The sequence below is a fragment of the Myotis daubentonii genome, chromosome 14 (genome assembly GCF_963259705.1).
Source record: "Myotis daubentonii chromosome 14, mMyoDau2.1, whole genome shotgun sequence".
NCBI lineage: Eukaryota > Metazoa > Chordata > Mammalia > Chiroptera > Vespertilionidae > Myotis > Myotis daubentonii.
This window is the reverse complement of record NC_081853.1, coordinates 57,923,264-57,950,016: the sequence shown is the minus strand read 5'-3', so window position 1 is coordinate 57,950,016 and position 26,753 is coordinate 57,923,264. Positions and strand designations below refer to the sequence as shown.

The window sequence follows — 26,753 nt, the reverse complement described above, 5'->3', positions numbered from 1 at the left end:
GCCTGTCTTCCGGGAGCCGCGGGGTCTTCACAGAGACGGACACAAGCCAGAGTTTCAGCGGCTTTATTTTGACGGACACAACCTCAGACACAAGCGGGGGGCAGCGCGGGGTGGACAGACGGGAGCAGCTCGGCCCAAGGTCTAAGCACCCCTCCCCCGCACATCGTCCCGAAAACACGCACTGCGCCCCGACGCGGCCCCAGCCACGAGGATCGCGGCGCAGGCTTCGGGCGGCGTGGACAGGAAAGTGGAGCAGGAAGCGGGTCCCAGAGGCAAAGCCTTCCAGTCCGGGAGAAGCAAAGGGTCCTCCCGGGGTTCTCCACATCTCCTCCTCATTAAACCATTTTGTAAATGGGCGCGAAGAAAAGCAAATTGAAGAGCATTGAAGCGCAAAGCAATCTGCATCTAGAGGGCGTGCAAGTGGCCAGGTGTGAGCGAGTGAGCAGCGGCTATTGAACTAGCCTAGGCCTTTGGCCCCTTAGGAGTCCCCACGCCCCCTGCACAGGCCCCAATGTGAGGGAGGGTGGGGGTCCCTGGCTAATTGCTATACTGGTCCCCTTCCTCTGTAAGCACCACCCAATCCCACCCCCCAGGGGCTAGTGTCACTTGGCCTAAGGAAGCGCTAGGGACAAGGGTCACTCGAGTGCTCCAACTGCGATCCCATGTTGCACTTTGGTCCCAAGTTGGGGCTGGGAAGGCAGGGCCCGGCGGGCGCAGGGCGCTGGCAGAGCAGGGGAAAGGGGTGAGCGCACACACATGCCCACCACCTGCCCGCTAACAAGGCTGGGTCTCCAAGTGTCAAAAGTGCTGAAAAGAGGGGACCCCGCTGGGGAGAAGCAGCCAATCCCAGGCCCCTGCTTTTTTTAGTGCCAGGAAGACACTGTAAGAGGGTACATCTGCTCCCCAAATACGAACTCGGGAGGCACAGCACACTCCAGGGGCCCTGTCTCAGCCTCTGCCTTGCCAGGAGAGGGCGGGCTACACTATGAAGAGCTACTGCCCTATGGCTGAAGCCACAGAGGGTACAGGAGCAAAGACGGCCGTTACTGACCAGAAACGAGCAAGCTGTCCCTCCCAGGCCCAAGGAATGGGAACGTGCCCACCACTGGCACCAGGGTCAGAGGCCGAGAGAGATGGGACCCATCAAGGAGCCCACTGAAGGTGCGTGAGGCTGCATCTGAGGGCCAGGAAACCATCAGTGACCGGGGCCTCACAGACGCGGGCTAGCGAGCTTACCTGTAATGCCCCAACAGGATGTGCCCAAGGTGACAACGGCCGTGGCCCCAGGCTCTGCGGTGAGGGCACTGACCTTGGCAATGGTTAGGTGACGGCAGCGTCGCCTCTGGCCAGTGTTGGACGTGGCTGGCCTCTGCCATGAAGGGCCGGCCGCAAGAAAGAACTGCCACCGCGGGGAGGAAGGGATCCCCCCGGGCCTGCCCCGCACCACTGTCAGTACTGAGTGCTGAAGGAACCACACTCCAGGCCACAGAGAGGGTGCTGGGCCAGCAGGGACACGCCTCCCACAATGCATTCTGCTCATTCTTTGTAAAGAGGCCACACCCGCTGAAGGGCGCAGGGGCGAAGCTCACCTCGGAAACGGGAGCGAGACCCTTTGCTGAGGAAAGCAGGGCGGGAATTAGTCTTCACTCCTGAACAAGGCGATACCCAGGGAAGGACCCCGAGAGACTGGAGCGGGCAGATGGACAGACAGACGGACGGGCTCCAGGACCGAGAAGGCAAAACTCTCCCAGCAGAGTCTGAGCCCCGCATCGGGTGCAGACCGTGTCCCTGTGCAGGCCAGCTCGCAGCTCTCCCTCACCTGGGCTGCGGCCTTGAGCTTGGCTGGGGAAGTGAGCCCTGAGCGGACCACAGCCCGAGCCTGCGCGGAGCAGCCCACCCAGAGTAGCAGAGCTGCCTGCGGGGCAGGAAGAGGACGCTCGCCCACAGCACGAGGCCTGTGGACGCTGTCTCGCTGGAGGCCCCGAGGCCTCGTAGGACAGGGCCCCCCGTCGGTGGGACAAGGGGCGGGGGAATCCTTAGGCAGGGATCTTGGTGGGAAAGGCTGGCTGGGGTGTGCAGACAGGAAGAGGAGCAGGTGCAAGTGCCGGAGTGCCTGGGAATCCAGGGCCTGCCCTCTGCCCTAAGCTGGCTTCAGCCCAGGTTCTGAATCTAGCTTCCTGCCAAGAACAGATGAGAAGGATGGGCCCAGCTGTGCACAGCTGGCCTGGTAGTGCCCTGGGAGCGTCAGAGCGGCCGACACCCACACCGCTAGGATACATGCCCCTAGAAATGGGCACCCAATCCCTCTCCTTCCGAGGAACAAGGGGTGAATGGGCATGGAGGGGCCCGGCATAAGCCCAGGGCTTCACCCCACAATTAGCAGGGCCCTGCAGCCACAGGCCCCAAAAACCTAGGCAAGAGAAACCGATGTCCACGGGCACCCCGTCCCTGCTGCAAGCCCCCCAGGGGCACCTCCACTAAGTCAGCCTGGACACAGCAGTCGGAGCTGCAGAGCTGAGGAGCCTGGCTGAGGGTGTGTGTTCTGCTCTCCTCTTTATATATATGGATGCCAGGCTACAGCTAAAACATTTCTTTTAGTTTATACCCAAGAGAAATATAACCCTTTAAAAGCAAGTCTGTGTGTCCTCACGGCGAGTTCGGATCAGTGGTCCCTGCCTGCGGGTGGAGAGGGAGGGGTTCTGGGCCCCGAGCTGGGCCTACTGGTTCTCGTCCCGCATCTGCTCCATGATGCTGATGAGGTTCTCCAGGCCGAACACATAGCCTCGGTCCGGCCCGTCGTGCACGGTGGGGTCATCCCGGAAGCCCTTGAACGTGCTGTGTGCAAAGTCGATCATGCGGACGTCCACCTTGGGAGAGGACACGCTCTCGAGGCTGGTGCTGCTGGAGCTGCCCGGGCTGGTGCTCGGGCCGCAGGGTGGCGCCACCTCGGGCAGCCCCGTGTCCAGGTGCTTGAGACGCATCTCGGAGCGGCGGTCCAGGCAGGACTCGGGCCAGCACTCCTTGCCGTCGTAGATGACGAGCAGGGAGCTGGAGTAGAAGCGGTAGGAGGCCTGCCGCTCCAGCACCGCTTTCAGGCCCCGCAGTTTGCTCAGGATGGGCTCAAAAAGGTCACGCCGCAGGTCCAAGCCGTTGTGCAGGTACTGGTAGAGGGCATTGCGGAAGCCTTCGATGGAGAGCCCCCGGCCATAGTACTTGTTCCTGCAGAGGTAATGCCCCGTGTCCAGCTGGTACACCTGAAAGCCCAGGAGACAGACAGGTGAGTGCCACTGCAGTACTGAGTGCTGAGGGGCCGCGCTCCAGGCCGCAGAGCCCTGGCCAGCACTGTCTGGAAGCACTTCTGACCACGCTGAGCCTTCCTGCTGACCCCACACAACGGAGCGGCGGGCCAGGGCGCCCGAGGTTCCCGCAGGACGGCCAGGAGAGAAGGCCAGCCTGCAAGTCCTCTGCCATCACTTTGAAGTCCTTTTCCAAGCTGCCCTGCGACCCAGCTGGACTCAAACTAGGAACATCTGACTGACAGACAAGAGTCCTCCTTGCCCCAATGTCAAGGCAACAGGCTCTCCCAGCAGCTCTGTAGCTGGAGCCCAGACCAGAGTCACCAGACAAGGACAGAGGCTCAAGGGACATACACACGAGGAGGCGCTCAGCACCCCGGGACTCACCCTCTTGGAGGAGGTTCTGGACCAACGTGGACAAGGAGAACACTTGGCCTGGGGAGCGGCGGACATGGGCTCCCTAACAGGCTGGCGGCAGCACCTGGCTCTCACCTGCATGCCACAGACCCTGACGCCCAGCGTGGCCGACGTGCTCTGCTCGCACTTGCGCATCTGCCGGGCAGCCTTCTCGGCGGACGCGTCGTCGCCGTGCTGCCGGGTGCCCATCTTCAGGTCCAGCACGCACGGGCACTTGAAGTGGTGCACCACGTTCTCCAGCAGGAGGAACTCTGCGCCCAGGTCAAGGGGACAACAGCAGTTTCTGCAAAGGGCCTCCCCGCCCGTCACCTGTCGTCACCTCACAGACCCAGACGTGGGCTTCACAACACCGGCTTCTCTCTTCTACAAAATTGCTTATGCCCTGGCCAGTGTGGCTCAATGGTAGAGCGCTGGCCCGCACACCAAAGGCTCTCAGGTTTGATTCCTGGTCAAGGGCACGTACCTGGGTTGCAGGTTGGATCCCCGGCCATAGCAGGGGTGCGTGTGGGAGGCAACCAATTGATGTCTCTCTCTCACATCAATGTCTATTCCCCTCCCCTGCCTTCCACTCTCTCAAAATCAACAGGAGAAATATCCTTGGGTGAGGATTAACCAAAAAGATAAAGTAAAATTTTATTGTGGTAAAATGCACATAACATACAATTTGCTACTTTAAATATTTTAGGTGTGAACTCAGTGGCATTCAGTAGATTCACATTATTATGCCGCCATCACCACCCGCTGCTTCTAGAACAGTGGTTCTCAACCTGTGGGTTGCGACCCCTTCGGGGGTCGAACGACCCTTTCACAGGGGTCGCCTAAGACCATCGGAAAACACATATATAATTACATGTTGTTTTTGTGATTAATCACTATGCTTTAATTATGTTCCATTTGTAACAATAAAAATACATCCTGCATATCAGATATTTACATGACGATTCATAACAGTAGCAAAATTACAGTTATGAAGTAGCAACGAAAATAACTTTATGGTTGGGGGTCACCACAACATGAGGAACTGTATGAAAGGGTCGCGGCATTAGGAAGGTTGAAAACCACAGTTCTAGAACTTCCCAGACCGCAACCAGAAGCAGTGCCACTGACACTACCTCCCTGCCAACCCCACCTCAGCCCTGGGCCCGCTCTTCCTCCTGGCTCTCTGGGTCTGCCTATCCCAGGCCCTTCATGTAGTGGAGTCACAGAACCCGTCCTGTGCCTGGCTCTCTCACTTAGCAAAAGGTCTGCTAGGTCCCTCCATACTGCAGCGTAACAGAAAGCCACTCCTTTTCCGGCTGAGTGATACTCCACTGTGGGTAGACCGCCTCTGCTGAAGTCCTCACTTTTCATTCTTTACATGTGTCCTGCAGGCATATACAAACTAAAGGAGATTCCGGCAGGCTGTACACATCCCTGCACCGCCAGGAAGCCAGCCACACCCCTGCCCCGGCCACCAGGGCCTCGCCGGGCCTGGTCCTAAGGAGACACGGTCACGGTGCTGCCATAAGGATGAGAAACCGGATTAGCATTCCCAGAGGAGCCTGGAGAAGCAGCTGGTTTACAGCTCTATCAGGCCGTTTTCTGACTTAACTGCAAACCCGTGGGCTACACATTTAAGACGCATCCCTTGGTACTTCTAGGCCCTTCAGCTCAAATGGCTCTGTGGCCCGGACTCCTGCCCTTTCTGTCCATGTTTGCAGCTGACCCCACTGTCTCAGCACCTTCCCTGTAACCCCCACCGAGGGCGGGCTGCTTACTGGTTTGCGAGAGAGAGGAAGTTTGAGGTTCAGTCTCAACAGTCCCCAAAAGCAGGAACACAGCATGCCGCCGACAGGAGGAGGAGAGAGGGGGCCAATGGGAAGGGAGGTGGGATCGGGGGAGCCCGAGCACAGAGGTCTGGCCGTGGCACTGAGGGCCCCCGACAGGGCAGCCCGCAGACGCGGCTGAAGAGCAGTCACAAGGATACTGTAGAGCTTCCGGTCCTTGGACTCGGAGCGCATGCGGCTCAGCTGCTGCTTGTGGCAGCGCAGGCTCCAGGGGTTGTGGCTGATCTTTTCGGAGCTCAGGCCGCTGTTGCCATCCAGCATCTGGAAAGGGACGTCCGAGTGGCTGTGCAGCTCCGCCTTCGGGCTCTTGGCCTCCTGGGAGCTGGGGAGAACAGACACCCCTCTCAGTGCACAGGGTGGGCGCCTCCCCTGCCCCCACGCCGCCTGCTGTGGCGCACGGGCCGAGCACCTCAAGGCGAGTCGAGGGCTCCGAGTGGCCTTCCTGCGTCTAAAAACGTCTGAGAAATGCTCCTGTGCATGGAACCAGGGGGTGGAGAAAGCACTTCACACCACTCGGAAGGCTGCTCTCCTACACACGACCCTGAGGGAGCAGGTGAAGACGCCGGCCCCCGGCTCCGCTGGAGGGAAGGGGAATGGGGCAGCCGCTCCGCACCAAGTTCACCACAGAATTCTCACGGTGCGGCAGTCCCACCCGCGGCTACACCTACAGAGCCGACACGGGAACTCGGATACTTGGATCATGTTCACAGCACAGCAGCGAACAGGAGCGGCAGCAGCCCGTGCCGGCAGTGGCTGGACGGGCAGACAAAACGTGGTGTATCCACGCAGGGAGATGCCCATACAGTTACAACCTGGAGGTGCCGAGAACACAGCGAGGAGATAAGCCACACACAAAGGAGAGCCACTGTGTGCCCCACGCATGTGAGGAGCTCAAGTCCACAGGGAGAAGCAGCAGACGGTGGCTGGGGGGTGCGGGAGGGGGGGGGGGGCTGGAGCTAACGGTGAGCAGGCTGCAGCATCTCCCGAGGCGGGAGGTGGCTCTGGGGCGGGTGGTGATGGCCGCACACCGTGTGCGTGTGCTGATGCCGCTCGCTGCATGCGGGGAAGTGAAGGCAGCGAGTTTCGTGATGTGCATTTGACTACAATTTTAAACACAGAAACTGGTGAGTGTGTGTTTTCACTTAAAACAGGGGAACACGGATGCCATGTCAAGGTCATGGGTGACCACCCTTTCGAGTGTAGAGCCTGCGGCACCGATGGCAGACTCTCCTTAACGACTCCGCGCGGAGCCATGGGACATGACACCCATGAATGGCGCCTCTATCGGGCCTGCCAGAGGAGACATCAGAGGGGAAGAGCAGGCCAGGGCGCGGGGGGAGGAAAGCAGGCCGCCAGCGAGGAAGGGACTTCCTTCCTCAGGTCAGTCAGGCCACACCGGCTTTTGGTGAGAAGACGAACCCGCGGAAAATATCAGGACGTGACCACAGCCTCACGCCAGGCTCTGCTGGGAGGGACCGCAGGTGCGTTGCCCACTGCCACGCAGAGCAGAGCCACGTAGGCGAGGCGTCCCGGCAATGGCAGGGTGGGGGCGGCGGCTACAGTGACGTCAATGTCACTGTCCTCTCCCCAGCCGTGACGACCCCAACAGGGTGGCGCTGGCAGCGATCTGGTCCTCTAACGGGAAGTGGAGGAGCCCTCTCAGCGTGACACAAGTCCCCTTTTCTTCTGGGGAGGGCACTGCCGAGCCATTCGTGGGTGCCTCTCTGCGATCCCTTCAAGAGCCACAAAGCTGGCTTCCTTGCCAACCAGCCCCGGCCCACCCAGAAGTCACCGGGGTGATGTGACACACGGGACAGGTCACACCTACCTGGGTGGCCCAAGACCAACGGCCACTTCCCCCAACTTGACCTACTGCCCCCGAAGCGGCCGGTGGCAGATCCGCCCGGCCCTCACCTCTCGGTGGTCTCGAAGGGCAGGCTGGCCTTCTCCTCCTTGTGGTCGCTGCCGCTGCCCGACCGGTGCAGGCTCCGGCGGGAGTGCTTGCGCCGCGGCTGCTCCCGCTCTGGCGTGTCGTCCTCCACCGTCTCGCTTTCCACGTAAGGGTAGGCCACTAAGTTGATGTAACCATCACTGTCCCCCTCAAAACAGACAGACACCACCCCTGTGGGAGACAGGCAGCGCGTCAACGAAGGTGAGCAGCCGGCGCTGTGCCTCGCGCTGTTTTGGAACACGTTTCCAAGTAAGCCCCCGAGAGGGTGTCAGAGGTCGGCTTCCGAGTCCACAGGGGCCCCGGCCCGCAGCCCGGGGAGCACCGTCCTCCCTCCCCTGGGCCAGGAAGGTGCGCCTCTCCGCCCACTGACCCACATGGCCCCAGGGCCTGCCCCTCGCTGAGTCCCCTGAGTCTAAAGCCCTCGCTGAGGCTGTGGGATTGAATTCTGGGTAACAACACAGCTGAGCTGCCCTGAGACAACAGAGGCCCAGGGTCGCCGAGGGGAACCGAGCTGGGGCTCCGGCGCAGGGACTGACCTTTGTACTCGGGGGTGAACTCCTTCATTTCGGGCGGGAGGGACTCGTAGAAGCGCTGCTCCCGGGAGATGAGGGGCTTGCACACCGTGTGGTCGTCGTAGCGCATCATGCTGCTGTGGCCGCCCACCTGGTGGATGAAGGGCTCCAGGAGGACCCCGCGGTCTCCGGCCAGACTCGCGCTCTTGCCGCACTGCCCCACTTCCATGGTTTGACAAACACACATTGCGTTGGGGGCCCGTCGCGCACCGGGGGCAGAGGACGCGGCTCATGGGCCACCGGAGGAGCACGGGGTGGAGGGCCTGTGCGTGGAAAGCAGGTCTGAGTCTGCGCAGAAAGGGGGAGAGGGAGGGAGAGAGAGAGAGAGAGAGAGAGAGAGAGAGAGAGAGAGAGAGAGTCAAGCACCCGACCAGCTAGTCCCGGCTCAGTGTCTGCTGGGGCTGCTGTGGGGACGCGTGCGGGAGGCAGCCGGGGACGGCAGCTGAGGTGCATGCTGGCCTCCAGCTCCCTTTTCCGCACAAAAGCCCATATTCCCTCCCTCTGCCAGCTCTCAGGCCCCTCGAAGCTCTCGAAAGGATGCGGTTTCAGAGCCACTAAGTATGTGACCGCCATCAGGAAAGCACTGTCCCTGCTCTTCACAGAAGAGCTCAGGACAAAACCCAGAAGCAACACGAACTCTTCCCGCTCAGACCTCCCACCATGTCCAGAGCTGGTAAGGGTTTCTGCCCCAGAAATCAGGTCACACCGGGTTCCTGACTTTTCTGCTGAAGGTGCCACGCCCCGGCGGGAAGCACTCCTGGTTGAGTGGTAGAATCATAAAGGAACTCAGGCTTCAGATTTTACCAAGTTCGGACCAAGTCCAGCACCTCCTGCCTTCCTTCCCGCTGCCTTTATACCAACCAGTGGGACAAGGAAAAGCTCTTTGTCTTCAAAGACCCTCCTTGTGATGGCAATTTTCTCTCAAAGTTAAAGTAGTGGCACCTTCCTGACTACTGAATATCTTTTTTAAAAAATATTTTTTTATTGATTTCAGGGAGGAAGGGTGAGGGGGGGAGAGGTAGGAACACCAATGATGAGAATCATTGAGTGGCTGCCCCCTGCACGCTCCCCATTGGGGATCGAGCCTGCAACTTGGGCATGTGCCCTTGACCAGAATCGAACCTGGGACCCTTCAGTCCGCAGGCCGACGCTCTATCCACTGAGCCAAACCAGCTAGGGCCTGGATATATTTTTAAAGCTAGGAAGGTACTGGCAAGACTACACCTGAAAGTTCAAGACTGAAAAACAAAGTATGTGTAGAGCAAGAATATGGTTTTTCCTGAACCTCATACCGACGGGCGAAACGGGCAGCACAAGAACGCTGGTGCAGCTGCCTTAACCCCGAGCTGCCAGGAAGCTACGCCCATCCCACTGCTGTCCACAAAGAGACGCGCCCTCCCCTCCACTCCGCTCCGCTCCACCAGGCGGATCCGCAGGGCTTTGAGGCAGCGCCTCTTTGCTTGGCCTCTACTTCCCAGATCTCCTCCAGGATCGGGCTCCCTGTGCCCAGGGCTTCCCCAGACTCCACTGTCCCCTAACAGGGGTCCTGGACACCCCGTGTGGCTCCTAAGGCAGCCTGTGCCGACCCTCACTACAGCACTGCACTGCCGTCTATTTACTCGTCTGTCACCACCACCAAACCACCCCTCTCGCCTCCCTCCAGGACCCAAGGTCGCTCCTGGCACCGAGGAAGTGCTAAGAAGGTTTGCTGGACTGAATTAAATAACTGCAGAAGGCCCCAATGAATAAAAGCACATTATGAGGGTAACAGGAATCTCACTGTGGCAAAAAGGACTAAACCCACGTCTTACATTTAGGGCCTATGAATCATCTACTGGGTCAAGTCATTTCAACCCCAACATGATTTCGTCAAAACCCCACTTAATCTTGTTCAAAGTGTCTGTTTTGGCAAAGGAAAGCCTAGCTTGGTGCCATACTTCCCCCGACCCGACTCACACCCGCCGCACACAACCAATGAGAGATACAACACAGCAGCCGCGAGGGCCAGGACTGAGAGTCAGAGCATGTGACTTCCCGGTTCAAAACCCTGCAGTCTCACCCTATTTCAGCCAAAGTCCCAGTCCAAGTCCCTTGCCAGAGCCTACGAGATCCCACAAGACCTGTGGTCCTCCCACCCTGTCCTCCCCGGGCTGGTTTCCTAGCGCTCTCCCGCGGCTCATCACCTCACTCGGTCACACCGGCAGGCACGCGGCAGAGTATGCGCAGAGTATGCCCTCAATGGCCTTTGCACCTGCCTTGCCTTCTGCCTGGACCATTCTTCCCCCAGATCCCACGTGGCCACCTCATTCGCTTCCTTCAAGGGTACTGAGAAAGAGGATCAGCTCAAATGTCTTTCTCTTTAAGTTTAAACTGCAAACCCACGTGGACTCCCCTTAACCTGCTCTACTTTTTCTGCTTTTTCGTGGTACTTACCCTCTTCTGACATAATATAGATTTCATCGATAATGTCTGTGTTTATTTTTATTATGATGTCAACTCATGAAGGAAAGACTGTCTGTTCAGGTCACTACTATATATTCTCCTAAATGCCGGAGTAGTGCCTGGCACATGGTATCCACACAATAAAAGCAGCTGATAAATGACTGCATGTGCATGATGCTTGTTACAGATGTGTGCGGGAGGGTGCTAAGTATATAACATGAAAAAATGTTTGTGAAGGACAAGTTCTTTCTTTTCTTTTCCCTATTAGGGCTGTAAATAAAAAAATGTTTACAGGCTAATCTAGGGCCGAGACCAGAACCAAGAGGTGGCTTTCTAGAGGACCAGGCATGTTGGCCACAGGACAGAATTCCAAATCCACACACAAAGAAAAGGCAAAATTCTGCATTTGGACTCAAAAAGGTGATAGATGAAAGAAACAGTTTTAAATGTGCCTGGATAAGAATAACAACAATAGCAACTAAACAAAATATGGAAGGGAAAAGCCTAGGCCAGTGATGGCGAACCTTTTGAGCTCGGTGTGTCAGCATTTTGAAAAACCCTAACTTAACTCTGGTGCCGTGTCACATATACAAATTTTTTGATATTTGCAACCATAGTAAAACAAAGACATATTTTTGATATTTATTTTATATATTTAAATGCCATTTAACAAAGAAAAATCAACCAAAAAAATGAGTTCGCGTGTCACCTCTGACATGCGTGTCATAGGTTCACCATCACTGGCCTAGGAAGAGGATGCGAGCAGTTTTATTAAAAACTAGGGGCCCGGTGCACGAAATTCGTGCACTGGGTGTGTGTGGGGGAGTGTCCCTCAGCCCAGCCTGCCCCCTCTCACATACTGGGAGCCCTCAGGCATTGACCCCCATCACCCTCCAATCGCAGGATCGGCCCCTTGCCCAGGCCTGACGCCTCCACCAGAGGTGTCAGGCTTGGTCAGGGGACCCCCATCTTCCCCTGATCACTGGCTCTGGCCCCCACCCAGGCCTGAGGCCTCTGGCCCAGGAATCATGCCTGGGCAGGGGACCCCCATCTCCCTCTGATCGCTTGCTCCACCCCCCGCCCAAGCCTGACGCCTCTGACCCAGGCTTCAGGCCTGGGCAAGGGGACCATCATATCCCCCCAATCCCCGGCTCCGCCCCCCGCCCAGGCCTGATGCCTCGGCCAGAGGAGTTGACCCTTATCACCCTCCGATCACCAATCACCGGATCAGCCCCTTGACCAGGCCTGAGGCCTCTGGCTGAGGCGTCCGGCCCGGGCAGCGGGGACCTGCAGCTGCAGCAGCCCCGCGATCGTGGGCTACGCTTTAGGCCCAGGCAAGGGACCCCTAGCTCCTGGGACTGCCAGCTTCGACTGTGCCCAGCTCCCATCGCTGGCTCCACCCCTACTTCCTGCTATCACTGGCCAGGGCGGCAAAGGCGCCTGATTCTCCGATCATGGCTGGGGGGCAGGGCAAAGGCGGCCCCAGGGCCGCCTTTGCCCTGCCCCCCAGCTCTTAGCTCCCCCCTGGGTTTCTGATCACTGTCAGTGGCAGGGGGCTTCTTCCTGCTTTCCCTTTCGCCTCCCTGCATTGTGCCTACATATGCAAATTAACCGCCATCTTGTTGGCAGTTAACTGCCAATCATAGTTGGCAGTTAATTTGCATATAGCCCTGATTAGCCAATGAAAAGGGTATCGTCGTACGCCAATTACCATTTTTCTCTTTTATTAGATAGGATACAAAAGAGGACAAGGGGAAAGTAGGCAAACATACAGATAGTCTCAATAATAAAGGATGAACCACATCAAAGAATTCCAACCAAATTTAGAAAAGACAATGTAAGTTTGTTTGCTTTAATTCAACAATAGAGTGAGCCTAGAAGGTGGCAACGAACAGAAGCCCTGGCGGCGAGCACCTGCCCTCAGACATGGAGCGAACAAGGTCAGGGCTGTCTAGCACGAGGCAGGTGCAGCCCCACAGCAAGACAAGACCTGGTCACCACGTCCCTGAGGGGACAGGCTCGGGCACTCCGAGAAGTCTGGTTGGAATTCCAAATTCGGTGGCCAACCTACTTTTATAGCCTCAAATGAACCACTTGAGTGTGACACGCAATCTTTTTATAAAGGGAAGCGTCCTTGGTGCCTTCACGTTCCACAGGAATGCTTGAAAATTTCCTCAAATGTTCGTAAGAAATAGTTTATAACTCCAAGATTTCCTCTACCTCTTCTGAAGTTAAACATACCCATAACAACAGTCTCATGCCCTTTCAGAATCATACAAAATGTGTTTTAGGTTTTTTTTGTTTGTTTGTTTGTTTTTTGCAAGTAAGTCCATAGTCTATTGTGATAGGTCCTTCCAGCATCAGTCAGGTAGGCTCTTCTCATCTGTCATCTCAAAGTTTTTTAAAAATTAAATTTAAACTTGGTTAGTCCGGAATGCCAGGTAAAATTCTGGCAATAATGTATCTTTGGTTTGTTTTTTACTCTCTGATATCATCCAAGGTGAAAATAGCAAAAAGAACACAGCGGGCCCATAGGCCATTCTATGAGAAAAGAACAGCACCCAAGCCGTGTACAGTTCCGGGCTTTATGAAAGCGAGTTTCAGAAACAATCAGCTCACACAGACTCTGACAGGAGAGGCAGCGAGTGCCCTTAAATTCACGGGCGCACAAACCAGAGAAAACGAACATGAGGGCTTGTGTGTTCTCTAGAGCAGCCGTTGCCAACCGGTGCCCCGCGGACCCCTGGTGGCCCGGGAGGTCCGGAGGTTGGCGAGCGCTGCTCTAAGGCTCGTCAGCCAGAGCCCACGCCTCCCGAAGCCAGCCCACGCTTGCTCTTCCCCGCGAGGCGGTGGGCACTGACCACAGGCAGCTCAGGGGCGAGGACCATCCTTCCCCACATGGACCGCCTGTTGGAAGCAGGTGCTCACAAACTCCTCCTCTGAGGATGGAAATACAGGGATGTGTTCAAAGGCAGAAGGCTGCCACCGGGAGCCTGCCCTTCCCATCTACCAGGGCCTGGCACGCCCCTCACCTAGAAACCAGAGGTGTGTGCAGAGGCCGAGAGCAATCTGGGTTTGAAACGAGGAGACGGGAAAAGGCTTACAGGGATCCATTTTGTTGTTTGTCCTCAGAGAAGAGATGAAGAATTGTTTAGACTCCTGGGTCCTCTCCCAGGGCCACGGGCAAACGACATCCTCCTGAGAATACCGGGCTCAGAGCAAACAGGAGCGAGGAGGAATGGAAGCTGGCAGGAGGCCGAGATGTGCCAGCCCACCAAGAAACAGCCAGAACAGAAATCATTTAGGGCAAAGAGAAAAGCTAGAATCCAGTGAACCCCTTTCCTGTTTTTACTGGATTTATAAAAATTAGAAACCTGTGCTTCCATACACACACACACACACACACACACACACACACATTTTAGCTAAGATCCTTTTGAAAATATCTTTCTCAACTGTGCTGGAATGAGTGGGGAAAGGGGAGGATTGGGGCAGAATTTTAAACACAGGTCCCAGTGATCCAGGGGAATCAAAATGAGAAGACCAGAGAGAGGAGGAACAAAGGTGTCCCCCTCCTTCTTGCCTGAAGTACTGTCCGCTCACGACTGAATGGGATGGTTCTGAACGAGGAGCCACAGGACCTTCTGTGCTGCGGCTAAACACTCCAGGAGCCACACCCGAGTCAGGGAAGGCTCGGCCTAGCTGTTCACAGGTGAATCTGAACACGGTCAAACCCAGAAAGCACGCGTGGGAGGACAGGATAAATGGTTCTGAGAGGAACAGAAAACCACAGACACTTAACATGAGGCTGTGTGGCCCTGCCTGGAGCAGCTCAGTTGGTTGGGCATGTCCAGTGCACCCCAAGGCTCCCAACTCAATTCCCAGTCAGAGCACATGTTGGGTTTTGGGCTCAATCCTTAGTAGGGGGGCATCCTGGGGGCAACCGGAGGCAGCCGTTCTATATTTCACTCTCACATCCATGTTTCTCTCTCTCTCTCTCCAAATCAATTTAAAAATTTTAGCCCGGCTGGTGTGGCTCAATGGTTGAGCACTGACCTATGAACCAGGAGGTCATGGTTCAATTCCCAGTCAGGGCACATGCCCGGCTTGCAGGCTGGATCCCTAGTGGGGAGTGTGCAGGAGGCAGCCAATCCATGATTCTTTCTCATCATGGATGTCTCTCTCTCTCCCTCTCCCTTCCTCTCTGAAATATGTATACAGAGGCCCAGTGCACAAAACTCATGCACAGGTAGGGTCCCTAGTGGCTGCCGGCCAGGCCTTTCTTTGTTCCACACCTCCCCCTGGTGGTCAGTGCACATCATAGCAGGCGGTCGACCTCCCGGTTGAATTTCCGAGGGGACCATTTGCATATTAGCCAAGATATAGAATGGGGAACATCTTGGCCTCCATATCTCATACTGCCCGTCCCACTGAAGACCCCAAACTGAAAGAGACGCTTCGGCGCAAGTGAAAGAAAGATGCGAAGGGACAGGACCAGGCCTGCTCTCCCAACCCAGGTTTCTGCTGTGGCTGGCCACTCCGTTCCCTTTCTCCCCTCCGTCCCCGTGTAGCCCAGCTAAGGGGAGGCTGAGGCGGGTGGGCACACGCTAAGTGGCTGGGAAACTGATGGTCCGCCCTATGGCATTTCCCTCGGTAACGTTGTTTTAATAGAGGCTGCTCAATTTCAGAACAGAAACAAAAGAACAGTAATCTTGTCCCTCGCCCGAATGTCTGGTAGCTGTAACTCTGGGTTTAGAACTGGAGGTCCTCCCGAGTACAAACCTGCCACCTGCACCTGCGCTCCCCACAGGGTGGCTGTTACAGAGGCGCCATGTGGAAATGAGCCTCCTGCACCGGGAGACGCGAAGCTGAACCTCTGGCCGCCGCACTGAGCTTGTCAGAGACCGGAGGCCCCTCCCGGGAAAGATCCCCAGCTCAGAGCATGAGGGCTCTCCACGTTAAGGAATGATGGCACCAAGAAATAGCTCCCGTCTTTCCTATGTGCCTCGATATCACAAAGCCGCTAGAACTCCAAAGGGGCTTTAAGTAACTGAGTCTGCACTGTTTTAAAAGGGGCACCAAGAGGCCACGCCTACACACCAGGTATGGCCGCAACCCAGAGCCTCCTCCGGCGGCGAAGTCACGCGCTCACACGTCTCGGCACCATCTACTCCGCAGACGATCTGGAAACACGACCAAAGACCAACTCCTCAGCCGGGGCCGCGGACTGCGGTGTGCCCCGCTGCCGCCGGGACAGAGTGAGTGCCCACCACCCGGCTCCGCTCTGCTCTTCCGGGGGCGTCGCTGCTCCGCACACGCAGGCTCTCTCCTCCTCGGCTCCTGTCCTGCGAGGCCTTCCCCGCTCCCGGCGACAGTTAGGCGTTCAGAGAGCCAGGCCAGGGGGCCCGGGCTGCCCTCCAGCCGCACCACGCACAGTGACCGGTCGCAGCACCCGTGGCGTAGATTGAGGTCCACGCAGATGAGCAACACGCAGCTAGTGAACGTGGGAGCTGAGCTGTAACGGAGGTAAATGACCTGTTTAACGCCTCACAAACCACAAGAGTTTAACTGCTTCCAGCAGATTAGCTTATCGCTCTGCTCTACCCTCGTAAAACACCAGGATTACATGTAAGCACCTTTAAATGGCAGACAAACACTTCCACCTACTTCACAGAGAACCCTGCGTTCCAGAGAGATCGGACTAACTCAGCCACACAAACCATCAACAACTTCCCCACTTAGGAAAGTGTAGTTAGTGACGTCTTCAAAGCAGCATCATTCCTTCAAAGCAGTTCCCAATCTCTCCGTTCTCTCAGCTTCCTTTCCTGACCCTCCACAAGGTAAAATGTAAAATCTGAACAGCCTTACATCTATTAAGAAATTTATCAAAAATCTTTCCGAAGAGCACTCCAGACACAGGTGGTTTCACTAGTGAATTCTACCAAACATTTAAAAAAGAAACAACACTAATATTTTACATTTTCAGAAAACAGAGAGAGAAAAAACACTTTCTAACTTGCTTTATGAATTCAGGTAGCGCTGATAACAAAATCTAAAAGGAAACTTGCCATAAAAGAGAGAAATGCAAAATATTATAGACGAATATCTTTCATGAACAAAGACACAAAAATCCTTTAAAAATGTTTAGCAAAACAAATCCGATGACATAGAAAAAATAATACAACATGACAAATGGAAATGCAAGGTTGATGAAGTATCTGAAGACGGACCCAATGTGACTCATCATATCAACGGGGGGAGAAAGACCATCAATAGCGCTCGCCTCCCTCATCCTAGAAGGCGACAGCCACGGTGCGAGGGGAACTGCGAGGGCGCCAGGGCGGCACCAGACACCCTGCCCCAGGCAGGCCAGCGCCTCTCCTCCACGACGCGTCCCAGCTCCGTCCCAGCTCGGGCAGCGCTCTCCCTGGAGCATCTGTGTCAGCCCTGGAGGCAGCAGCTGCTCCGGAGAGTACTAGGTGTACCGGTTAATAATGAGGATTGACCATTAACCGGTTAATAATACGGATTGACCCTCTACCGGTTAATCATGCGGATTGACCCTTTACCGGTTAATAATGCGGATTGACTCTTTACCGGTTAATAAGGCGGATTGACCATTAACCAGTTAATAATGCAGATTGACTATTAATCGGTTAATCATGCGGATTGACCCTTTACTGGTTAATAATGCGGACTGACTATTAACCAGTTAATAATGCAGATTGACCACTTACTGGTTAATAATGCGGATTGACCATTTATCGGTTAATAATGCGGATTTTGTCATCAAAGAAAACACATTAATTTCAAGAGAAACAGCAAAAGTGCTTTGTTCAAAGTAATGTCCATCGCTAGCTACACATTCCCCCATCTCTCAGGTAATTGGTGGATACCGTCCCAATAGAACTTTTCTTGTTTGAGGCAAACCATTCAGAGACCCAATTTTCCACTTCTTCGTACGTTGTGAAGTGCTGCTCAGAAAGTGCGTGTGCCATCGATCGGAACAAGTGGTCATCTGAAGGGGCAAGGTCTGGTGAATACGGCGGGTGGGTTCATGCTTCCCAGGCAAGATCTTTTTTTAAAAAAACATATATTTTATTGATTTTTTTACAGAGAGGAAGGGAGAGGAATAGAGAGAAACGTCAATGAGAGAGAAACATCGATCAGCTGCCTCCTGCACACCCCCCACTGGGGATGTGCCCACAACCAAGGTACATGCCCTTGACTGGAACTGAACCTGGGACCTTTCAGTCCACAGGCTGATACTCTATCCACTGAGCCAAACTGGTTACGGCCAGGAAAGATCTTTTAACGTGTCTTTAACTGGTTTGAAGTGTGTGATGGTGGGTCATCATGAAGCAAAATTACTTTGCCGTGTCTTCTGGCATGTTCTGGTCGTTTCACGATCAAAGCATGGTTCAAATTGATTATTTGTTGTCGGTGGCGATCAGTATTAACGGTTTCACTTGGTTTGAGAAGCTCATGATACACCACACCTTCCTGATCCCACCAAACGCAGAGCACTGTCTTCTTTCCGAAGCGGTTTGGCCTTGCAGTCGATGTTGATGGTTGACCTGGATCAAACCATGATTTCAGGCACTTGGGATTCTCAAAATAAATCCACATTTCATCGCCAGTCACAATTCGATGCAAAAAAGACTTTCTTTCATGCCGTTGAAGCAACATTTTACTGATGACTTTTCACTTTTCCATTGTCTTTCGTTCAGTTGATGTGGCACCCATTTTCCTTCCTTTAAAATCCTTCCCATTGCTTGTGAACGATCGGAAATTGTTTGCTGAGCAACATTTCATCTTTCTGCAAGTTGTTTTTGAGTTTGACACGCATCTTCATCCAATAACGCTTGGAATTGTTGGTCTTCAAACTTTTTCGGTTGACCAGGACGTTCTTTGTCTTTCACATCGAAATCATCCCTTTTAAAGCGTTTAAACCAGCGTTCACAGGTATCTTGAGATGGAGCATGTTCACCATAAGCTCCCCGAAGTATACGATCACTTTCAGCAGCACTTTTCTTCAAAATAATGAATTAAAACTTCCCGCAAATGCTCTTTTTTTGGCACTAAATTCAACATTTTTAAACATAAAAATATCTATGATGTTAACACCTTCAGAAAATTTGACATATGAAGTTTTGAAGTTTGCTGACAATACAACAAAATAGCAGACATATCAAATCGCATATATATCAACATATGTGTAACTCCATCTATTGAAAAAAGTCCGATTAACCGGTACACCTGGTATATGCTGTTCCTGTTACTTGGAATTCTCTCTACTTCTTACAGCCAATCTCTCATCACTCCAATACCCTCTTTTAGTTAATAATTCTTTCAGTTAAACTTTACCCATTCTAATTATTGTGTGTTTTCAGTTTCCTCAAATGTACAATGAATGGACTATACTAGTCTCATAAGGCTATTAAAACAAAATTCCTGGGGGGAACAATAAGGGGGCGGAGGAAAAAAGAAAGAACTCGTGGACAGACGATACGGTGACTGCGGGTGGAGGGGGTGAAGACAGAAGAGGGGACAAGGGGATAAATGGTGATGGGAAAATAAAATAAGGGGAAAAAATTCCTTCTCTCATCCACTTAGGTACTCAAGAGAAAAACATGCAGACCAGGAAATAAAGATCCCAATAGAGTAAGAAGAATATTATGTATTGGTCTCTTCCTCCAAAAAACTTAAACTATAAATAAAATACACTTAAAATTTTAATAAAATGCCCTCTAAAGCAGCAGTATTTAAAGAATAATTTTCTCACTTCAACAAATTTCCACATGAAATTTTCATTCATTTAAATCTCTACCTTTATTTCCAACCAAAAAATATCATTTTAACAGCTTCATAAGAATCAATTTAATTATTTAAGAGATTTGGAAAGTTTTAAAAGATAATTCTGATAACTAAGTTCTACAAAGAACCCAGTGGTCACGGCACACCGGTCCAAGGAGGCAAAGATGAAACAGAGGCCATATGCCAGGCAGAGCTCTGAGCAGGCAGAGTGTGCAAACGACTGTCCCCGGGAAGGGGCTTAGGGATCAACAGTCACCACCAAACGCACTGCCTCTGCTCCCGAAAGCTGCAACCCAGCACCCCAGCCAGCACCCGCTGCGCTAGTTTTCCAACACCACACACGCAAGAGCATCAGACAAGGAAGCCCAAGCGTTAACAGTCACCTGTTCCACACGACCACCAGTCTAAAGAGGTAGCGCCATCGTGGTACCTGGGCCTGCACGCTGCCAAGGCACAAATCGCCAAGGCCAGGCTCACCGCGAGACGAAGGGCGAGTTCTGTGAACCCTATGACGGCCGAGAAGCCTCCTGGCCTGCATCAGCCCACGGGATTCCAGACACATGACAAGGACGGAAGTCAATTTTGCAGCAAACAGACCCCTCAACCCAGAAGCTGTGTCTACTTGCGACAGTCCCTGGCTCCGCACTCCCAGCCTCAATGGAATGCCCACTGGTTCTCGGCTCGGACGGGGGTGGGGGGGTGGGGGGGACCTGAGACCTGGCGGAATGGGAAATGCAGCTGGGACCTGAGGGCCACGAGGGAAGAACAGAACCGCCCGGGGCCCGGAGGACTGCCCTTCAGCCTTTCCTGAGCCAGGGCCCCCTCTGACCCAGCCTGGGAGTCGGAGCAGTTCCACTCTGAGCTGCGGCTGGAAGAGAAAGGAAAACATGCACACAGACTTGTGCAAGAACACCTATTGCACCTTTATTCCTAACAGCCAAACCCCAGACGCACCCCAACGCCCATCGGCAAACCGGACAGCCGGAAACAGAACGCAGCTGAGCGGTCAGAAAGAGCAAGCACAGCAGGAGGAACCTCGGAAAAGCAGCCGGCGCCAGAAGAGCCTGGATCACCTCCCGGGGCTTGGCGTGTTCTGTTCCCAAGTCCCTGCGCACTCGATGAGCCGGCTCCGCCCGCCGCTCCTGCGGGAATGCGGGCTCCGTTCCTGCGAGCCGCTGGCCACACTTCTGTCATCCAACCAAGACATAACCTCCCAGGCTCCTCACTGGATATACAGGACATCCCCTCAGTCCAGTTCTGTTTAAGACACGGTCCTTACAGGTCTGCTCGTTAACGCTGCCCTCAGCCACCGGCCCTGTCACTGACGCCTGCACACACTCAGCGCAGGTCCTTCGCGAGGCACACCTTGCACTTGGGAGGATCAGTCAGCTCGCACTCCAGCGCATGCTTGGGAGCCATTTGAGGCAGCAAATTCACCAACGAAAAGCGCAACAATATGGAAAACCATGGCTCTTAATGCATCGCTGAAGGCCTTGTTTATGGTATTAGGGCTGAAACAGGAAAGTGTCCCCTTGTCCCACCTCACCTGGGAACATGCACATTCGGCAATTCAAAACTTTTACCATTTCCAGTAGACAGTTTTCTTTGACCAGTGAAATGGCTCAAATTTTGCCCTAGCTGGTGTGGCTCAGTGAATAGAGCAGTGATGGCGAACCTATGACACGCATGTCAGGGGTGACATGCGAACTCATTTTTTTGGTTGATTTTTCTTTGTTAAATGGCATTTAAATATATAAAATAAATATCAAAATATAAGTCTTTGTTTTACTATGGTTGCAAATATCAAAAAATTTCTATATGTGACACGGCACCAGAGTTGTTAGGGTTTTTCAAAATGCTGACACGCCGAGCTCAAAAGGTTCACCATCACTGGGCTAGAGCATTGGCCTTCGGACTGAAGGGTCCCAGGTCTGATTCCGGTCAAGGGCACATGCTCAGGTTGCGGGTTAGGTCCCCAGTTGGGAGCGTGCAGGAGGCAGCCGATCAATGATTCTCTCTCATCATTGATGCTTCTCTCTCTCTACCCCTCTCCCTTCCTCTCTGAAACCAATACAAATACACACACACACACACACACACACACACACACACACACACACATATATATATAAAGAAAGAAATGGCTCAAATTTTAATTCATTGCCAATTTTAAAATTTGGGAAATTTCACGTAAAAATCTGGATTTCTGTTTTTCTTTTAAAAAAAAGAAAAAGTCACAAGATCTGATAGCACAACTGGCTGGAACAGAGTTAGTTCACCGAGTGCCCACCACTCCCACCGCCCTTCCCCCGCTCCCCTCACTCACAGCCAGGCGCCCGGGGCAGATGCCTCTGACCGACCAGATGCTTACAATGTGGCGCTGACTGCAAAAAGGCGCACCTCAGGCTGTACGCATGATCTCATTGTTGTAAAAATTATAAGACAGGAAAGAAAGCCTGGATATACTAAAACTAACAGTGAAGTTATGGCTGCTCCTTTATTTTTATTTCTTGTTGCTCATATATTATCTATTTTTAAGTTAGTGCATATATATTACTTATATAAAAGTCATGTGTTTTTATAACTGTTTTGAGATGTAATTCACCCCATTTAAAGTGTACAATGGCTTTCGTATATTCGCAAAGATGTGCAACCATCACTACAATTTTAGAGCAAACTCGTCCCCTCAGAAAGCAATGCCACAGCCGTCAGCTACACTCCCCTCCTCTCCTCCACCCCACGCCCTGAGCAACCACATCTACTTCCTACGCTTAGACATCTGCCTGTTCTGGACATGTCACATGAACAGAACCACATATTATGTGACCTTGTGTGCTTGGCGTCTTTCACTTAGCATGATTTTTCCAGGTTCACCCCTGCTGTCGTCAGCACTCTTCCTTTTTACCGCTATGTAATATTCCATTTTATGTACACACCACCTTTCCTTTTCCCAGGATCAGCTGACACACATGTGAGTTGTTTCTCCCTGTGGCTGTCATGGATAATGCTGCTGCGAACACACATATGCAGGTTTTCCATCTCTCCTGGGGAATAATTAGGAGGAGGATTGCTGGGTCATAGAGGAACTCTATGTTTAAGCATTTAAAGAACTGCCAGGTTATTTTCCAAAGTGGCTGCATCATTTTACATCGTCACCAGCTGTGCCAAAGGCTCTGATCTGATGTCCTCGCCCCCTCGCCGACACTTGTTGTCATCTGACTTTTTGGTTACAGAGTTCGCTGTCTGTAAGTGTTCATTCAACCATAATGTGCCCCGATTTGTTTTATGGACTTCAAGGTGCGCTCCTTTTCTGGTAACTTTAGACCCGGGAAGAGCCAGCCTCACCTGCTCCCGCCTGCATTTCACGGAGGAGTTTAGGAGCAGAGTTTCCAAGCCCTCAACCAAACAGAGTCCCCACAGGGACCCAGCACGAAAGGGAACAGTGTCCCCCTCAAATCGCATGTATAATGCCTCCTCCTAAATGTCACTTCAGGAGAGTCCTGAGCACCTTTCACAAAGGAACCCAGATGTTTCGGTTTTCTCACTCGGAAGCCATTGCCCACATCCTGCTGTAGAGGGGAGAGAAGTGAACCTGACTTAAAATTGGGGCAAAGCGCAGATCCACGGGGACAAGCTCCCTCGCCCCATGCCAGAGAGCGCACTGCCAGCCTCCCTGGCCCTGCCACCCCTGCTCCTGCGCCTCAGGCAGCACTGGGAGGGGCGAGCAGCTAACACTGCCCACACGTTCGCAGCGGCCACGGTGGCAGAGACCAAGCTCCACCAAGAAGAGCCTCAGATCTCAGCACCCAGTGCCGTGCTCTCCCAACACGTCTCCCAAGAGTCCAAACGGGCATCTTAGGAAGGGGGTGGCCGCAGCCACTTCCGAGATGCAGCTCCTGTCTCAGGCCTCAGGGCTAAGGACAGCCCATCGCCGCCAGTTACCTGTGCCACCACTGCAAGCAGGGCAGGGCGTGGAGCTCCATGGCCCCAGCCCCCACTTCTACTTGCCCCTTCCCTCCATCCTGTTGAATGACAGAGGGTGCTTCCCACTTGGGTAAATGGAGCACGTTTTTGTAAGTATTTGGTCCTCATCTACCACACGCAGGTGCGCAAAGTCACAGACACACCGTCTCTGTAGCAAGGGGCTAAGACTTATCAGAGGAAACAAAACTGTTTTTAAAAGAGCAAACACCATGTTGCTCTTGCCTGAGGCGATGCCGCTGCTGCAGGAGAGGGAGCGGGGCATCCCCAGGGGCTGGGATGTCTGGGGAGCGTCGCATAAAGGCAGGAAGGCCCTGAGCTGGGTACCAGAGACACGAGACGGGAAACTGAAGGAACAGGGGACCCCCAAGGGCGCAAAACTCACGGGATTCAGCTGGTGATCTGTGTAGAGAAATAACTAACGTGTGTGAGATGTTTAGTGAGGCATTTGACGAGCGGGGACTAGGCGGCTAACCCTGGAGAGGTGGGCTGAGGCCAGCTGGCCAGCAGCACCCGGAATGCCCCATTAGGACATCAGGTCGCATCCCACAAACCGGCAGCGGTTTCTGGCGTCAGTGGAGGGTCGCCAGTCGGTGAAGTGTGTCTGTCGCTCACTTACAAGTGCTGACATTTCCAGGCGAATGACATACAGACAAAGAAGGTTAAGTGGCCAGAGGGTCTGCTATTTTATAACGACATTCTTACTTATCTGCAACTAGAAAAGCCCAGCACAGAAGTGCTGCCGTTAGCTACCTTTGGGTAATACCATACTGAACGAATCAAGCATCATAAATACTCATGAGGTTGTGAAAGCATTAAACGAAGGCAATAAAAGTTCTTGGGTATTCTGTAACTTCCTTGGGGCGGCAGTAACATAGGGTTACACCATGGATGCCATGGGTGGACTTTAATGAGCCCGTGAACCCCTAAAATTACATGCAAAGGTTAGTGTTGAAAACTCACTAAGGGGAGAGTCTGTCACTTGCTACAGCTCAGAAAGGCCCTAAACAGGCCATGAGCCTAACTTGGGGTTATTTTAACAGAAAACAGCAATAATTTAACCAGGTGGCTGCCTTCCATTTCTAAAGGAAGCATTACTTGGGGGGAGGGGGGTTAGCTTGGGACAACATTGAGAAGCTTCTGATATTTTAGTGTCTCCCTCCCTTCTTACCAAGAACTGCCCAAGGCAGCTGACCAAAGATTCTCTCTCATCGTTGATGTTTCTCTCTCTCCCTCTCCCTTCCTCTCCGAAACCAATAAAATATATAGTAAAAAAAAGAGCCCGAGGAACTGGTCTCACCAAGGTCAAAACTCATTCAAGATTCAAAAAATGACTGGAGGGAAGGTAATGAAATAAACAAAGACCACTCCCCCCCCCCCCCCCCCCCCCGCCAGTGGGGCGGCCAGCAACAGGCCCGCCTCTGCGCTCCCAGCATCTGCTCCAGCTGCTCTCAGACCAGCAGAGAGTTCCGTCCGGATTAAACCTGACGATGACAGGCCCTGACCCAGGCGCTCCAAGTGCCGCTGCCTGCCTTCGCGGCGGCCTCGTGCGGCTTTTTGCGTGACCACATCCGGGCGCCGGTGCGGGAGGCCGGGAGGGGCAGGAAAGGTGCTCCGCACCGGAAGGCTCCCGCGCCCCAACCCCGGGTCGCCAGCCGCCCATCCTCGCCGGCCACTCCCACTGGCAGGATGCATCTCGTGGCTGAAAGTTAAATTGGCGACCCCATTCTACGCGCAACGACGAAAAAAATAGATAAAAGGTGCATCCGTTTTCCGATTCCAACGCCTCCACGTTTCCCTGGGCTCGTCGCCCGCGCACGATCTGTCTCCTTCGCAGGTAAAACGAACCGGGCACCCCGGACCTCCTCCCGGGGCACGAGGCGGGAGGCTGCGCCGCAACTCCCCGAAGCGGCGGTCGGGGACCAAAGACATCCGGTCCCGACCCCAGCCGGCATCGCGGGCTCCCAACCAGGCCCTCCGGGGAGAAGCACCGCTGAGCTCCGAGGGGCGCGGGCGGCGGCGGGGGCCCAGGGCCTTCGCCCGCCCGGACCCGCAGGGCCCCGACCCCGGCCTCCCTGGCGCGGGGCGTGCGCCGCGTCTGAGTCTCGCGCCGCCAACAACCCACTCGCAGGAGCGACATCGAAGCGAGAGGAAGGGGGTCTCCCGCCCGGGAGCGGCCCCACGCCCCGGAGGGCACCGGGCTGACACCGGGCATGGGCCCGCGCTGCGGCTCCGCGGCGCCCAGGGCTTCGCTCGGAGAAGCCAGTTTCCCGCTCCCCCGCGGCCGTGCCCCGAGCGCGGGGCTCTCGGACCTCCACCCCCAGGCGGTCCCCGGGCCGGGCGCCAGCACCAGGAGGCTCCACGGGCGGCCGCGGGACGCTCAGGAGATGCTGTGCCGACATCCCAGCTCTGCGCGCGCCCGCTCCGACCCGCGCCCGCCGCTGCCCGCCCCGCGGCCGTCAGGCCGGTCCAGCCGCCCGGGTCCTGTCACTCACCGGCCCGGCCCGGGCAGCGGGCGCCCACGGCTCCCCACGGGAGCTGGGCCCCCCGGGCCTCCAGGTTTCTGCCCGCCCCTGGCAGGCAGCGCAGGCGGCTGAGCCCCGCAGCAGCGGCCCCGCACCGGCCGCTCGGTCCAGCTCCCGGCGCTGCCCACTGGGTACGGATCAACAACAAGATGGCGGCCAGCCGAGGGGGCGGGGGCCGGGCGTCATAGTAACCAGGGCTGCAAAGAACCCGCCCCCGGCCGAGACTGTGCCCAATGAACAACCTCTTCGCCCGACAGCCGGGGAGTGCTTCCCGCTGACAGGCCAACCTGCCTGTCAATCAGAGCCAGCCTCCCGAGGCCCGAGCCGAACGCTCCGGCACGTGACTGTGACGGCACCGGGGGCGCATGCGTGCGGTTCGCGGGGTGGTTGGCGGCAGAGCTTTTGCGGGTGACTCCGAGGCCGTGGCGCCCTTGGCGTCTCTGCGTCCGCCACTCCGGTGCGGGCCCGGCCGCGTCTTCCTGCGCGCACGCGGCGCGCCTGGGCCATGCCTGCTGGGCGCCGTTTGCTTTTCTTGGCCATGCCCCCGGGAAGGGAGGCGTTGCTGTCCCCCGTGCACTGGCGAGGAAACTGAGGCGCAGAGGGGGAAGCGGGGTCAAGGTCACGCCACCTCTGCCCGTGGAGGCGCCGGGTTTAACGCCCATTCCCAGCGGCGTTCCCCGCTTTGGCCCCGAGTCCCGGGGTGCAGCCGGCAGCGCTGTCCCGAGCAGCGCCTGCCCCGCGCCCACGTTGCCCCTCCGTCTGGAGTCCAGTTCCCCGCACAGCCCCTGGCACCCCGCGGGCGCTCTCCTCCTGCCCTGGGGTGTCTCGTCCTGAGATCCTGTGACGGTCATGATAGGCCTCGGAGGCAGACTGCAGTCCTGGGCTCCCGTACGGAGCACCTACCGCTGGGCTCGGCTTCGGGGCCC

The 26,753-nt window shown here is 55.0% G+C and overlaps 1 protein-coding gene across 3 annotated transcripts; it reads right to left on the bottom strand.

The window, feature by feature from the left end:
- Positions 1-47: 47 nt before the first annotated feature.
- Positions 48-25,948, bottom strand: IP6K1 (inositol hexakisphosphate kinase 1). 3 transcript variants are annotated; one of them, XM_059664720.1, is made up of 6 exons: positions 25,798-25,948; positions 8,027-8,350; positions 7,454-7,661; positions 5,680-5,861; positions 3,684-3,964; positions 48-3,254 (listed from the first exon to the last, which is right to left on the bottom strand). In XM_059664720.1, exons 2-6 carry the CDS (start codon positions 8,247-8,249, stop codon positions 2,718-2,720), a joined length of 1,431 nt encoding a protein of 476 aa, XP_059520703.1. In that variant the 5' UTR covers positions 8,250-8,350; positions 25,798-25,948; the 3' UTR covers positions 48-2,717. The 3 variants fall into 3 exon arrangements, with proteins under 3 accessions (XP_059520703.1, XP_059520704.1, XP_059520705.1); XM_059664721.1 differs by having other exon boundaries at positions 3,789-3,964; XM_059664722.1 differs by lacking the exon at positions 7,454-7,661 and having other exon boundaries at positions 25,798-25,942.
- Positions 25,949-26,753: the final 805 nt, after the last annotated feature.

Excerpts from the sequence above, each read along its gene's own strand:
- IP6K1 (XM_059664720.1), bottom strand. The coding sequence starts at position 8,249 with ATGTGTGTTTGTCAAACCATGGAAGTGGGGCAGTGCGGCAAGAGCGCG. Across the intron at positions 7,662-8,026 it reads GTTCACCCCCGAGTACAAAG|GGGTGGTGTCTGTCTGTTTT; the intron begins GTCAGTCCCTGC and ends TGTCTCCCACAG. Across the intron at positions 3,965-5,679 it reads CAAGGACCGGAAGCTCTACA|AGTTCCTCCTGCTGGAGAAC; the intron begins GTATCCTTGTGA and ends ACCTGGGCGCAG.